Source organism: Aulonocara sp. 'chitande type north' Nkhata Bay, linkage group LG19 (genome assembly GCF_057382095.1).
Source record: "Aulonocara sp. 'chitande type north' Nkhata Bay isolate Kocher_YH1m ecotype deep benthic linkage group LG19, A_spYH_male_GT1.1, whole genome shotgun sequence".
NCBI lineage: Eukaryota > Metazoa > Chordata > Actinopteri > Cichliformes > Cichlidae > Aulonocara > Aulonocara sp. 'chitande type north' Nkhata Bay.
Window position 1 is genome coordinate 2,577,177 of NC_141362.1, and position 14,985 is coordinate 2,592,161.

At 40.0% G+C, this 14,985-nt stretch overlaps 1 protein-coding gene and 1 long non-coding RNA gene across 3 annotated transcripts; one reads left to right on the forward strand and one right to left on the reverse strand.

Annotated features, from left to right (window-relative positions):
* The first annotated feature begins 334 nt into the window (after window positions 1–334).
* Window positions 335–3,808, forward strand: LOC147306310 (uncharacterized). 2 transcript variants are annotated; one of them, XM_086275411.1, is made up of 4 exons: window positions 335–939; window positions 1,356–1,496; window positions 1,718–1,799; window positions 2,308–3,808. In XM_086275411.1, exons 1-4 carry the CDS (start codon window positions 892–894, stop codon window positions 2,421–2,423), a joined length of 387 nt encoding a protein of 128 aa, XP_086131537.1. In that variant the 5' UTR covers window positions 335–891; the 3' UTR covers window positions 2,424–3,808. The 2 variants fall into 2 exon arrangements, 1 of the variants encoding a protein (XP_086131537.1); XR_015126441.1 differs by having other exon boundaries at window positions 1,323–1,799; window positions 2,308–2,374.
* LOC147306311 (uncharacterized) lies at window positions 2,617–4,574 on the reverse strand. Its single transcript, XR_015126442.1, has 2 exons — window positions 4,009–4,574; window positions 2,617–3,220 (listed from the first exon to the last, which is right to left on the reverse strand). It is a non-coding gene; the product is annotated as an uncharacterized LOC147306311 (long non-coding RNA).
* Window positions 4,575–14,985: the final 10,411 nt, after the last annotated feature.

Here is a 14,985-nt window from a genome sequence, read left to right on the forward strand (position 1 = left end):
AATTTTGTGTATGGTCCCATTGTTTTTATTTTTTAAATAGCGAATAGAGCAATTCTTGCTCAGTTTGTAATAGCATATTAGAAATCCAGATGTGCTCAAAACTTCATTTTTAATTTGAACCTGGTGCTGCCTAATATGGAACTCCAAAGTGTTCAAAATTAAATAAATAAATAGGTCAAGATGAAATAAATAACTATGTGAATAAATAAGACACAGATATGTAATGTGAGAATGATATTGTGAAATAATGGAACACATTTTGAAAACAATGCTCATTATTGTGAAACATATTACATTCTGCTATATACATTTTCTTATTATTGTGAAATATTATTTCATGGTCATTATTTTTCACAATAACAGAGATTATTCCTGAGGCATTTTATTTATTTCCAGCCGTTTTTAGTCCAAAATGACCTTTTTTCAAAGTCAGTCTTTATTTCAAAATCCCGTTTTTCCCGATGGTCTATTTATTTCATAATGCGACTTTTCAGCAGAATGACTTTGTCTGTCAATCAAGAAAGACAGGGCGGAGCCAGTTGTGTGATTGGTTGCTCCTTTACTCAGACATAAGTAATAGCACATGAATTGTCGATTTAGGTTTAATGGTGCAATGCGTCTCCTATGCAGCTGGCGGCAGTATGCAGCTCAAAATAAACTTAAGGCACCGACAAATGCAAAACACTGGGCGCGAATAACGTTACAGGTGTATCAATTCTTGTGAAGGGCATGGCTGCAGGAAACAAGTCCGTTTCTGAGTTACTCAGAGAACTTGCTAACCGCTTAGATTGAACGTCTTCACCTCAGTCTGCGTATTGCAGCAGTGTACTGGAGATGAAGTGGTCCCTGGTCCAAGTTCTCATCACAACCGCACAGTGTTAACGTTAGCAAATGCTAACGCTATCACAGCTAGCTCCACTCCACGAAACGCTGTTCAGGGTAAGTAACGATATGTTATTATTGCTTGGTTAGTCTGTCTGTCTGGCAAAAATGAGCTTTTTAATCAGTTTAGTCACAGATTTTTTTTAATACTGTTTTTTATCATAGCAAAGAATTCTATAAATTAGGTAAGAGAAAATAGTCTTCTGGGTTAATGTCTGTATTACTATTTACATTGTTGTAGGTAATAGTTATTCATGACTGTTTTAAAGTGGCTTTATCTTCTGTGCTAATATGGAAGACAAGTAATCTATGTGAAAGAAAAGAAAGCAATTTTAGTTCAACGTAGTGATTTTGTAAGTGGGTATAATTTGAAAATGCTTTTACTAGTACAGTGGATGTTCTTTAAATATTTAACATTTAAAGTGTGTGTCACTTTACAGACTCCAACTTCAGTTTTGGTCTCACCGTTGTAGGTCATAACACAAACAAGTCGTCAAGTCAAGCAGCTGAGGAAAGGGCTTAAGGAAACCATGGTATGGCCGCTTCTGACAGAAAGATCAGACATCATTCCTCCTTTCTTACCAAGGGAATCAGAGACTGCTCCCTGTTGTGAGGTAAGGTCAGGTCACATCTTTTAACATCTGAATAGTAAAGCTATTTGGTTAATTTATGAAGGATGAACATTAATTGTTGACACAAAACACCAATATACTGTTTTGTATGCGTGGGTTAGTTGAACAGCTGGGTTACATTTAATAAAAATACACCTAATGTTGCTGATGCTCTTAAGACTACAAGATAAGTAAAGCTATAAAATGACTGTGGCCTGCCACAGAAGATGAAGATGAGGAAGAAGAGGAATGCTCTCGAGGATAAATGCAGAGTGGCAGGTTACCTTCGGTCCTTCATTGAAAATGGTAAGTCTGCTGCGATAGGTATTTTGCCATTGGTTTTCTCTGATTATACTTTGGTAAATTACATACAGTCCAGTGATCTTGGGTCATTAACAAAGTACACTATAGTAGAGCTGGGCGATATGAGATTTTTTCATATCACGATATTTATTTTTTTATAAAAAGGACAAGAGCGGTGAGGTCTATCGCAATAGTTTAATTTTTCTATTGAGAAAAAGTTATTTCGCAATACATATCGTTCTATCGCCCAGCTCTACGCTATAGTATAATTTTGTTTTGTTATTTGCTCCATGCAATACATAAGAGTGGTGGCATTATCAGTTGCACTAGAATTGTATGTAGACTACTTTTAGCTTTGTTAACATAAAAATATCTATAAAAGCTACAACAGCAATTTGAGTGGGGCAAAAATGTCTGGTGCCCTGTATGTAAGTGGTCATCTTTTATGGTAAAAGATTCAAAATAATGAATATAGGATGTCATTATAGTTTAAAACAATCTTCTGTTGCAGCATCTTGTGCACAACAAAAAGCCCTCATCAAGTTTTGGACAGGATGGGAAGTCTTGCCGAGAAATGACTGTGGAAGTGGTCAACAGCAATCTTCCAAAGTCTTCCACCGGTTTTGAAGTACTACGTCTTCCTGCACACTACTGTACCTATGAGTCATTTCTAATGGACATTCAGGTGTGTCTCAACTCTACTGACTCAGGTTTTGGTCTGGTTTACGATTGATTCCATAACCACATGGTAAAATTAGACCATTTCTTCTTTCTTGCATCACATTACTGTACTCGGTGTTCAAAGAAACGGACAATCTAGTGAGTTCTAGTTCTTTTTAATACACTTGACAGTGAAAAATACAGAGTACAGGTGTGCATTTATGGCTTTTTTAATATAAACTGATGAAGAGTTCAGATATCAAAATCAGTTGTTCACTGTACATTATAAATTACACAATATGTTTTGTTTATACTCGCTACTGATACAAAAAAAATTTCTAGAAAAAATTATTTGAATTAAGATGTTGCACTACTGTACTGTGTTCATTGTATTAAATCTGCTCAGAGTTGACATGTACTGTATATCCAACCAAGAAATGAATATCATTAAAGTGACAGCTGTATAAAACAAATCCTGTTTTATAGCCACTCACTGTTTTGTTGAAAATGAAATTGGTTATGCTGTTTTGAGTCAGTATTAGCTACAAAGCTGTAGAAATTTAAAAAAAAAAAAAAAAATCCTCCTGACATAGAAACTGATTAAATGTAATAATGTCTTTCTACAAGTGATTTTGAAGTATTGGTAGCACAGCAGGGTCTTGTTCATTCAGTGCATCTGGGAGCTGAATCTCAGGAATGGTGATCTCATTTGATGGGCGGCGATTATGTTGTCCTGTCCAGTCCACACCATAATCCTCATCAACCTGAAAGAGCATGCACATGTTTTAAATCTAAACTGAAGAGGTGTTTCCTGCAGCTGTTCCTAGATGGACTTATTGAGTCTGCCAGGGCCTATGTGAGTTGCTTAGGCATTGGCTACCAACTAATTATTCATTCACCCATTCTAGGTCAGGATTGGTTCTCTTCAGGTATAACAAATTTAACTTTGTTTAAAGTATTGCCATCTATACCTGACAGGTGGGATAAAAGAGAATGGCTTGGGAGGCGCACAGCAAATCTCAAAGTTTTCCAATTAATGCTGAAAGAACCAAGGATGTAAATGTATTCTTGTTTTAGCTTTACCGAAGACACCAGAGAAAGTATGATATCTATAATGCTGCTGAAATAGACAAAACCATTTCAATAAACTCGCTATTTAACATCAACCTTGTTATGCGTTATCAGAGAACAATCAACTGCAAACAGCAATGAAACATTCAACTATGTACTATTTAAAGCACTAATGACCCTGCTGTCTAACAAGATGTGATAAGTAAGTAGACTGTGGAAAGCTGGTGGGTCTACTCTCTGTGTAAAAGGTTCCTACAGGCTCCACTGACCCCAGTCTCCGAGTTAACACACAGCTAACACTGCTAAACGTGTCTCAACGCCGAGATGGCGCCGATAGCTTTAGCCGTAGCTGCCCCACTTTAGACAGTAACAAAAAAAAGTAAGCGATAATAATTCATTGTCAAACGTCATAATTAAGGTCAACATCTAAACAATGCTGTGTACAGAATCACACAGGTGCTCAATTACAGCATAAACTTACCTTAGACCATCCTCCGTCATTTTCCTCCTAATTGTGCTCGGAGACACAGAAAATGTATCGGCTATTACCCCGACGGTTATCCCGGACAGCACTAAAGTCCTGAGTGCTGCACCGGGATTTCTAGACGTGGACGGCCAACATTTGAAGACTGTTCTTCCTCGGCGTATTCCAAACGAACACGGTGCTGAATTGATCTTAAACCTTTGACAATGCTGTCATCGATGCGAACATCTTGAAGAGCAATTATCATCCCAAGCATTTCAGAAACATCTAAACGACTCAAAACAGTATCTACAGGTAAATGATCCCTCTCTATCTGATTTGCTTAAATGAGCAGAACTGGCTGAAGTTCACACCAGTCCGCCATCCTCCGTGACTTTTGACCTAGCACGCTGTTGCTAGCTGCAGTAGCCGTCCGCGGAGCCGGTATCCAGGAAAACTAGTCGATGGTAAACGATAAGCCAATAGGTGCAAAGGTCCAGCCCACTTACATTGATTGACAGACAAAGTCATTCTGCTGAAAAGTCGCATTATGAAATAAATAGACCATCGGGAAAAACGGGATTTTGAAATAAAGACTGACTTTGAAAAAAGGACATTTTGGAATATAAACGGCTGGAAATAAATAAAATGCCTCAGGAATAATCTCTGTTATTGTGAAAAATAATGACCATGAAATAATATTTCACAATAATAAGTAAATTTATATAGCAGAATGTAATATGTTTCACAATAATGAGCATTTTTTTCAAAATGTGTTCCATTATTTCACAATATCATTCTCACATTACATATCTGTGTCTTATTTATTCACATAGTTATTTATTTCATCTTGACCTATTTATTTATTTAATTTTGAACACTTTGGAGTTCCATAGCCTAAAACAAATGACTTCAGTCTTTTACTTCCAGTGAGGAACACAGCTTGGATCAGTACTTGGTATAAGCATGTTTTTCAACCACCAGATTTGAAAGGCACAGATTCCAATCATTACATCCCTTTTGACCATCAAGATGAAAATTATTGTTGTGTCAACTTCCCATTCCTTGTATGGCTCAGGTTCCCAGTAGTCTGTGAATGCATTAACTAGAATGTTCTAGAGCACAAACCTCCATATCAAAGCCAGATGTTTACTCAGTAAACAGGTCATAGGCCACTATTAGGGTAAAAACAGACATTGACTGACTGTGCTGGTATATCAAGTACTCACCAAAATGTCGACTGTTGCATGCAAAATGTTGTTTTTTCAGAATACACCACCAGGTACGATAATAATGTGAAAAATACACTCATCCCCATATTAAGCACTGGGCCTTAGTGTTAGTCATAATACTGAGAAACATAAAGGCAATTCTGCATGAGTAGAATCCAAAAAAAACAAAGTTTACTCAGCTGTTATTAGTTAATGTTTGACTGTCTTCCAAAAATATATTTAAAGCCAGACAAGAGCAACCAACCACAACATCTCACTCTGTTTAACCCCTCAACATCATGTGTAGGATTAGGTTCACTTCTACCCCTTTAAATGGAATTTACAGACGGACAGAACTGGGTTAGCATTTTAATATACTCGGCTACAAGTCAGACAGATATACTGAATGTGTGTGAGTTGTGGCAAACAATGTCTCCCCCCAAAAAAGTCCTAATTGTTTAAAGGTAGTATTAATTATTAAATGAGGACCATGAAGTTTCACATGAAGACCAAAGTTATCGGATTAAAACTTCCAAAGAAGAAGGTCATTGCTATTCAGTGTCACTTCTACATTCCCGAGTCAGGTACAACTGACTGGTCTTTGCTATTGGGAGGAGAAATATGCAGGATTTGTTTAGACAGCGTGGTTATGCAATGTTGAATAAAGAGAAACATGTGTTATGTGAACCCAGTGGTATATTTACAGGCTTTATTGGTGGGCTCCACTAAAATTAAGGTAAGGTTCAACCAGTTCAACCGTTAATCTCATGTGAAATAAGGCTAATTAAAAAGGTTAATTACAAACAGCATATACTAACAAACCAGTGTATATTTAAAAAAGAAAAATTGGTCAGGTCACTTTATTTCATACTGAATCAGTGTGTTATGTATGTTTCTCTTTTTTCCACTGCCCAGATGGAAACTATGAAGTCTTGCGCACACATAGAGAATGTGCGTGGAGGAGAAGAGATCAATAGATGTGGCACAGTGTGCTGAACTCTATTACCAGAAACAGGATTTCAAGCCTCAACTGGGCAAATATGTAACAATGTGTAAGTCTGGGCAAGTGGCGTAATCTTATATAATTTTACGAAAGACTGAGTTGGAGTTCATTCACATGTTTGCTTGTTTGGCTATTTTGTGACCTTGTCAATGATTCTTATCAATGTCATTTAACCCCTTTGCATCCACTCACTGGTGAAACACTTAGAGGTAGGGTTAGGGTTTTGTTGTCTTTTAGTCACATGCTAAATAGGCTTCATTTTAAAAAATATGAGTTACCTTTCAAATCTTTTCTTTTTTTGGTTGTCCTGTCTGGCACTGCAGCAATCATAACTATTATCTGAAGGCCAAGAAAAATGATCAACAGATTTATTTTTCCAAGTGGATCATTACAGCGTTTGTCCACTTGATTGTCATAGTTTATTCGATTTTTATTTAATTTTTAAAATTTTTAAGTTATAACAATCAGGATGGATTGTAAAAGGAAACAGAAGTTTGAAAGAGAGTGAACAGATGGAGAGAGAAAGAAAAATAGAGAAGAAGAGGGGCATTGAAAATCTGCTTCAACACCTGCTTCAAACCAAGCAAAAAGAAACCTTTCAAATATTTTTGAAGTGGTATTTGCTTTCGATTCAGCCTGCTGACTTTATTTCTGTCAGACAACGGTGAACATGTTATAAATGCTGAGAGTTAGAATAGATTAGAATGCCTTATTTGTCATTGCACAGGTGTTCAATACAGTGTATTCTCCCCAGAGCTGAAAAAGGATGTTAAAAATAAACAATAATGAAAATAAAAAATGAAATATAATTTTAAAAAAGGCAAAAAGAATCCCCCAGTTTCCCGTTCTTAATGGCAAATGGACTGGTTCTTATTAAAGTGCTTTTCTACTTTATTAGAGCAAAAACTGCTTTATACAAAATGCCTTATTCACCAGTTCACACCAAACAATGTCATGATTCGGCTGTGTGCAGGCAGGAAGAGGACCCAAAACGCAGCTTTATTGCTGACACACAGAAATGATACAGGACTAAACTAAACTGAAAAATATAAACTAAACTTCACTAAGAGGCACACAAGGAAATACACAGCATGAGGGAGGATGCGACACTGACACAGAGAAACACAGGGCTTAAATACACTGGGGAGTACTGAGGGGAATGAGACAGAAGAAAAGCACAGCTGGGAGAAATCAGACAGGACGAGACCAAAGGGAAGCAAAACTCAGTATATTCACTCAGGACACAGACCTTCAAAGTAAAACAGGAAATGTAACACTGAGATACGAACTTGACTAGGGGATACAGCTGACAGGGGAGACCGAGCAACTAAGAAACACAGAGACCAAACATAAGGGAGGCACAGAGAACACTAAACGCTGGGTTCATGACCTAGGACTGTGACAAATAATGCAAGCTCGTTTTCCTCCTTTTTGTCTAACATCACATGCATTCATTCACCAATGAAAACCCTGGAGGGCAACTTGGGATTCAGTATCTTTGGATATATTGAATATACTCATTTGACACTTAGTTGCTTGTTGTTTTTGCTGTCTTTGGTGGCTGAAGAAATTACTTATATGAGCTTTGGCTGAGATTCTGAGGTTTCTGTGGATACCACACACATTTTTACATAAAAAAACTTGACTTCACTGAGGCCTAAACTGCAGTTTTGCCCCCTGGTACCTGTGGCAAAGACATATCGCAATATATATATTGTATCGTGATATAGCCAAAAAATATAGTGATATTAGATGTTCCTCATATTTCCCAGCCCTAGTATTAACTTGCTCTGTCCTTTCTTTTTTTCTAGTGAAAAGAAAAAAGTTGTGGGGGGATGGGAGTTACAGAGAGTGTTGTTGGTGTGTCTGGGGAAAAGGGGGCGTGAGCTGGCGAATAGAGAGAGTGGGGGTTTGTTTAGATTCTAGAGAGAGTGTTTCCCTGTTGTTTTGGCGTGGGCTTAAGCAAACAGCCAGAAGGGGTGAACCTGGGAGGATGAGACCACCGTGGGCAGCCAGGAAAGACTAAAGAAAACCCGAGCTCCGGCAGTTGAGAGGTGCTGCTAGAGGGAAAACCAGAGTCCATTAATCCTGTGGAAGGAGGCCGGCCGCGGCGGGGGACCTGGGCCGGTGCTACTTGATTGTCCACAAGAACATGGGCCGGTTTAAGTCTGTCCACATGCAGTCTCCCTACACCCGCAGAAGTCCAAAACAAAGTGTTTCTGGCCCGATCCAAGGACCCAAAATGGGCCGTCATACAGTGGACGCAGTGGTGTCCTATGTGCATCGTGCCGGACAAAAACAAACTTAAAAGTCTCTAAAGTCTTCAGGACAAAGGTGTCAGGCAGGCACTGGTGCACCGGACCCAGAACACAAAATGAGTCCACTTGAGGGTGAGGAGACAACACCAGTGAACGGGAGCACGGTGAGGGGCTCCTGGGCAAGAATTCCACAGAGACACGGAAAGGCTGACCGAGGACCACTTCGGCTGGAGAGGCACCAAGTTCCCCCTTAGCCCCAGCAAAACCCATGGGAGGCAGTCAACCCAGCCGTCATCAGTTAAAGAAGTGTAGAGCGCAGCCTTAAGCGACCTGTGAAACTCTTGCACATCCCGTTAGCCTGTGGGTGGTATGCAGTGGTGCAGTGGATCTTGACTCCCAGGCTCTCAGTCATGGCAGACCAAGGCTCCGAAACAAACTGTTGCCCCTGTCGGACATAATGTCAGCAGGGGGGCCAAAATGTGAAACCTAGTCGACAAAAATGCCTTGGTCACCACCACCGCGGTCGTGGATGCCAGGGGGACCACCTCTGGCCACTGGGTGGTGCAATCAACCGCAGTCAAAAGGTGTGTGAAACCTTGTGACTGTGGTAGGGGGCCAACCAGATCAACGTGCACGTGATCAAACGTTTGCCATTGATGAGAAACGGCTGAAGAGGTGCCTTGGTGTGCTCATGGACCTTTGCATGGTGTCACGGAACCATGGTGTCATGGTGCCACCGCCCATTTTCTAACAGATTTGCAAAGGCCCGGCCAAACAAGTTTGGAGTTGAGCAGTTTAACAGAGGCCCAGACCCTTGGATGTGATCATGTGTGCACAGAGTCAAAAACGCAACGATGCCATGAAACAGGAACCACGGGGGTGGGCAGTCAGTGGAAACGTCATAGACCAGGGGAGGACCGCCATCCTACACCAGTCTGTCCTCCAGCATGAGGCCCATCAGTGCAGACTTAAGTGAAGGATGTCCGATTCACCACGCTTGTCAGCAGCCATAGCAGAATGGTCTGTGCTGACATAAACAGGTGAAACCAGTGCGCGGGACAAATAGTCAGCCATGGTTGGATGTCCATCGTGAAGTCAGAAATAGCTGCCAAATGGCGTTGCTGGCGTGCACTCAATTCAATTCAATTCAATTCAATTTTATTTATATAGCGCCAAATCACAACAAAAGTCGCCTCAAGGCGCTTCATAAGTTTCTGACCCACTCCAAGGGTCAGAAACTTTGGACAGGGCAAACGTCAAAGGTTTGTGGTCAACATATGTAGTAAATTGCCGACCTTCAAGAAAGAAATGAAAATGCCGTGTTGCCTGGTGGAGAGCCAGTAACTCCCTGTCAAAAACACTGTATTTATGCTTGTTGTCCCGCAATGTATGGCTGAAAAAGGCCAGTGGTTGGCAGACACCAGAGCATGTCCCCATATCCCAGCATGGCGCCCGCCAAGGCATCAGTGGTCAGCGAGGCATCAGTGGTCAACGCGATCTGTGCTGACTGGGATGGGTGGGCCAGCAGGGCAGCGTTAGCCAGTAGGGAGCCTATTTCTTTCTCCAGATCTCTCATAAATTTGGCTAAGACCAATGAGACAAAGACAGTGTACTGCTGACAAAACTCTTTGATTTTACTTTTGCCACAATCCCACCACTGCCTTAAAGACATGAAATCATCTTTCCTAGATTTATACACGCTCCAGAAAAACCGAAATCTGTCTTAAAATGTGTATATAATAACAAAGCAGTGTTAAAATGCCAGTAAGTAGAAGCAAGAGCACGAGGATGTATGTTACACTCTTTAAAAATTCCAAAATTATGTCTGAAACAATATATTCTGTGTAATCTAGCTGCAGACAAAACATCATCTCTGCTCCTGGCCCATTTATATTGTCCTTCGTGATTGTGCTTTTTGTGAGGACACATGACGTTCTAAAGGATTCCTGTCTAACTCATTATTTCCTGTACAGCTAAAATCTCCAGCCAAAAAAAGAAACACTTCTGGGTTGCACTTGCTTAACACATCTTCAAGCTTGTGTATTCGGAGCATACACAATCACCAAAACACTCATATGTTGCCTTCACCACCATTAATTGACCCTTCATCACCTCCTGAAATTCGCAGGAAAGCCTTTTGAAAAAAGGAGCGCCAGTCCACCACAAGCTCTGTTTAAATACTCAAAATCACATCTCCCACCCATTCTCTCCTCCAGTCTCATTTAAACAGTCACTGTGTGTTTCTTGCACCATTAACACATGTATGCTTTTCCACACATCTATGGCTCAGTTCAGATTTAAAGTAGATACTCTGAAGTTGCCCAGAGATGCAAGGATAAAAACAACAGGAAACACAAAACATTAGAAACCTTCATACTTTTCATCACTATTAAATTCCTGCTTAAGTTTTGCAACTATTTTTCTCAGTCTGCAGACTTCTTTGTCAGTATAAGCTCCCTTTCCTTTATTGCTCAGCTGAGGTCTCACACACAACAGAAACAGTTTCTTATGTGGAAAATAATCCTCTACTTTCACATTTTTATTTTTAAACATCTTCTTTGTGACCTTCAGAAGATGTTTAACAGAAGATTTACAGGTTGAACTGGTCCGACTAGCTTCAGTCCTTCATCCTCTTCTTCCACATTAGGGCTGGGCGATATGACCCAAAATTCATATCTCGATATTTTTTAGCTGGATGGCGATATAAGATATATATCTCGATTTTTTTTTTTTAAGCCATAAGTTAAGAACAAAAAGAGAGTTCTTAGTCACACTGTGTCCCAGATGTCACACGGGCACTTTTATTTACATACAGCGTAGATATTACTCAAAAATAAATTATCAGCATATATTAAATAATCATGGTCCATAAATAAAAGAAAACAATGTTGTTTTTGTGCATAACAAAAAGCTCACAATTGTGCAGTCAAAATGTAAACTAATAGACGCTGAGCATAATAACAAAGAGACAGATTTCACAGCTGCACCACGTCTCTGAACAGGTGCCATTTGTGGTCCTTATACACACACAGTACGTATCACTCCGCGAGGCTCCTCCTCTGTAGCCGTAATCCTCCGACATCAAGCGGTGCAGCTCCGTAGCTTAGCAAAGTCATATTAAAACATTTTTTGACAGATTGCTGAGCGCTGTGTACCACATAAAATCGGTTCGCGGTCAGTAAGCACAACCAGAATTCATACATAAGGCGCACTGACGATTTTTGAGAAAAGGAAAGGATTTTAGGCCGTGCAGCCCCTCTGGGCTGCATGTCGTTAGCGCGGTTAGCTCGCTAACACGTTGACGCCATCCAGCCCCACGCACGGTAACTCGCTAACGGAGATTTTCCGCTTTCATCTTGTCATTGCCTGCAGGTGAAGCTATGGGGGAGTTGTGTTCAGTGCAGGAGAGGCGAGGCCGAGTAACGTTGCGTAGAGACAAAAGTGGACGAAAGAGAGGCAAACCTGCGGCTCCACAACGTAACATAGACTATATCGATATAAACGATATTGTCACATCTTATATCTCGTATGAAAATATATCGATATTTTTTAAAAACTCGATATATCGCCCAGCCCTATTCCACATCACTATCAGATTCTGTCCTTTTCTTTCCTGAACTTTCCATCTGTTTTATCTGTGGCTTCATTTTCAATTCGAGAGCCAACTACACTCTCTGTTTTTTTTCTCCTTTTTTAAATGACTGCTTTAGTATGTGAACAAAGACAGCCTTGATGATGGAGAGGAGATGTAAAATCCAGATGAATAAAACGGGTCAGCTAGCATTTTCAGATTAGCATCTCAGAAAAAGCATCTGGTTGACCAAATGTGGAAAGTTCAACCTCCTGGTGGTCATGGAGGCTTGTTTTTCTTAAATGTTGTTATTAATAGCATTACAGTTTATGCTTTTATAGAATATAATGTTGATCAAACAACACGAAATGTTTGAGCTGAGCCCCAAACATCTTCCACAGTAATACTAATCATATAACACTGGTGGTGGACGTTCTTCTGCAGAATAATCATTTTCAGTTTTCTATGTAATGTGTCGTGAATAGAGCTGGGCGATAGAACGATAACGATATGTATCGCGATATAACTTTTACTCGATAGAGAAATTAAGCTATCGCGATAGACCTCGCCGCTCTTGTCCTCTTAAAAAAAAAAAAAAAAAAAAAGGTCAGCCAATCCAAATTAAGTAGCGCAGAGCCGAACCAATCACAGCCGCAGCGTCACGTCGCGTGACTTGTTACATACAGCACAAGTGCCAAGCCGCACGTGTGTTTGTTTGGGAAGCAGCCAGCGGGTAATGGAGGAAATGAGTGTACCGACTAGAAAAATCAACCGAGCGTGACCGGAGAGAAAACAGATGACGGTTCCAATGCCGGAGAGATTGTCGAACGGAAGAGCCATAGAAGTTCCGTAGTGTGAAGGTATTTCGGCTATTTCAAGTCTGACAAAAAACAGAGTAGCGTGCACTGTAAATTGTGCCGAAAGCAAGTCTGGAAATACAATAAACTAGTGCATGCGTCACACTGTGCGCCACGTTATTGTTTCGGTGAAATGAATTTCTACAATACTGTTAATTCTACTCTCTGCAGTGTTTAAATGCTTACATATACACACAGTTACTGTCCCTCCACACTTACGACTCGGTTCTGCTTCTATGCCCCAGCTTTGTTTACTTTTTCCCACCGAGGCTTCTAGACTTCTGATTGGCCAACATTTCTGCACGGTTAAGAATATGGTGTCACCTGCTGCTTTGGCATGTTCATAGCAGCGTTTTTCTTCATTTCTGCCTTTATGTGTGGACGGGATTATTTTTTTAAAATGAAAACGGAAAATCTCCGTTTTCAAAAATACCCGTGTACGTGTGGACGTAGCCTCAGTCTCTGACTGGAAGCGCTAATTCGTCATTCGGCTTTTGTCAGACTAACTGTTAAAACTGTTTGAAAAGCTCAGCTATACAACAAGGAGAGATTGAGAATTTCCTTTTAGTTCTCAGTTTATTTGATATTGACAAAAGTTAGTCAGTTTTGTCTGTTCTTCTGTAAAACAAACTAAGATTTATTTTTACAATTAATATTTTGTTTCTAAGTGGAATTGACAATTTAGTCTGTTTCGTTTTTTCTATTTTGAAACTTAAACACTTTAGCGGCTGCCTTTTGTGTAGTTTGCAATATTTGCCTTTATTTATCTGAAAAAGTCTCATGTTCCTTAAGTACATCTACCCTGTTGAACTTATTATGGGAAATAAATATTTAAATAAAAACAAGCTGCTGATTATTTCACATTTTACTTGTGAGCAACGGCACATTTAAATCTTACAAATATAGTTATTTGGCTTATATCGTGATAGATATCGTTATCGCCTGAAATGAAAAAAACATGTCGTGATATGAAAAAATCTCATATCGCCCAGCTCTAGTCGTGAACCCTGGAGTTTGGGCCCAACAATAAAGGCTGATTTTATGTCTTGATGCCTGCTCAATCATCCAGGTCAGTCAGTCCCAAAGGATTTGATTCTGATCATGTGGATGCTCTCAGTGGGAGAAACGTTTCGTCACTCATCCGAGTGACTGAAGGAGTCTTCAAAGAGTGAAACTTGATCAGTAACATAACAGCGAAGTAGATAAGAGTGTTTGTCATGTCAGACGTTTGTCAAAATGTGATTGTACAATGCATACCAGCACAGACTTTTTCTCTCTAGTTTGATGCTATGATTTTACTGTAAGCTTATAAAAGGATTGCAGAAATCAACCTTAATGTGGTAGATGCACTGGTACCTCCCTACAACTCATTGGAAACTCACTGTTCATTACCCATCAAAGCTGGCATTTTACCTCAAAGAAAGAAATCTGGCCCATAGTAAAAGGAACTGACACATATCATGTGTTCCTTTGTTTGGCTAAGTGACTGGCAGGCAGTATGAAAGAAGTATTGATCTGTCTGAAAGGACAGACAGACAGCAAACATCCAAATAAACAGAGGCAACTGAAAAACAAACGGAAAATCAGTAGGACTGATCTGGTTATTTATTCTATGTGAATGAGATTTATTTGATCGTACGTCTGGTCAGCATGCCCATCCAAGGTTGTCTTTTGCAATGGTTTGCTGTGGACTGGCAGAACTCATCTCAAATAACTTGAGGAATTTGATTTTTCTAGTTTCTCAACTCCAGACTCAAACAGAGTCCAACCCCTGGTTCCAGAGCCTGAGCCATGTGTTGGCTAAGACTAGTCAGTATCTCTCAACGTCCAGCACCAACTTAGGCTCCCACTCCACCTGAGAGGTAAATGGACTGATTCTTATATAGCACTTTTCTACTCAAAGCACTCTATACAACATGCCACATTCGCTGTACTTTGTGCTTCTTAACTACATTCACACATAATGTTTGCATTGGAGAGCAACTTTGGCTTATTATGTTCCCCAAGAATACTTGGCATGCAGATTGGTTGAGCCAGGGATCGAACCACCAACCTTTCAATCAGTAGGTGACCTGCGCTACCTCCTGGCTACAAC

Excerpts from the sequence above, each read along its gene's own strand:
- LOC147306310 (XM_086275411.1), top strand. The coding sequence starts at position 892 with ATGCTAACGCTATCACAGCTAGCTCCACTCCACGAAACGCTGTTCAGG. Across the intron at positions 940-1,355 it reads TCCACGAAACGCTGTTCAGG|GTCATAACACAAACAAGTCG; the intron begins GTAAGTAACGAT and ends TCACCGTTGTAG. Across the intron at positions 1,497-1,717 it reads AGACTGCTCCCTGTTGTGAG|AAGATGAAGATGAGGAAGAA; the intron begins GTAAGGTCAGGT and ends GGCCTGCCACAG.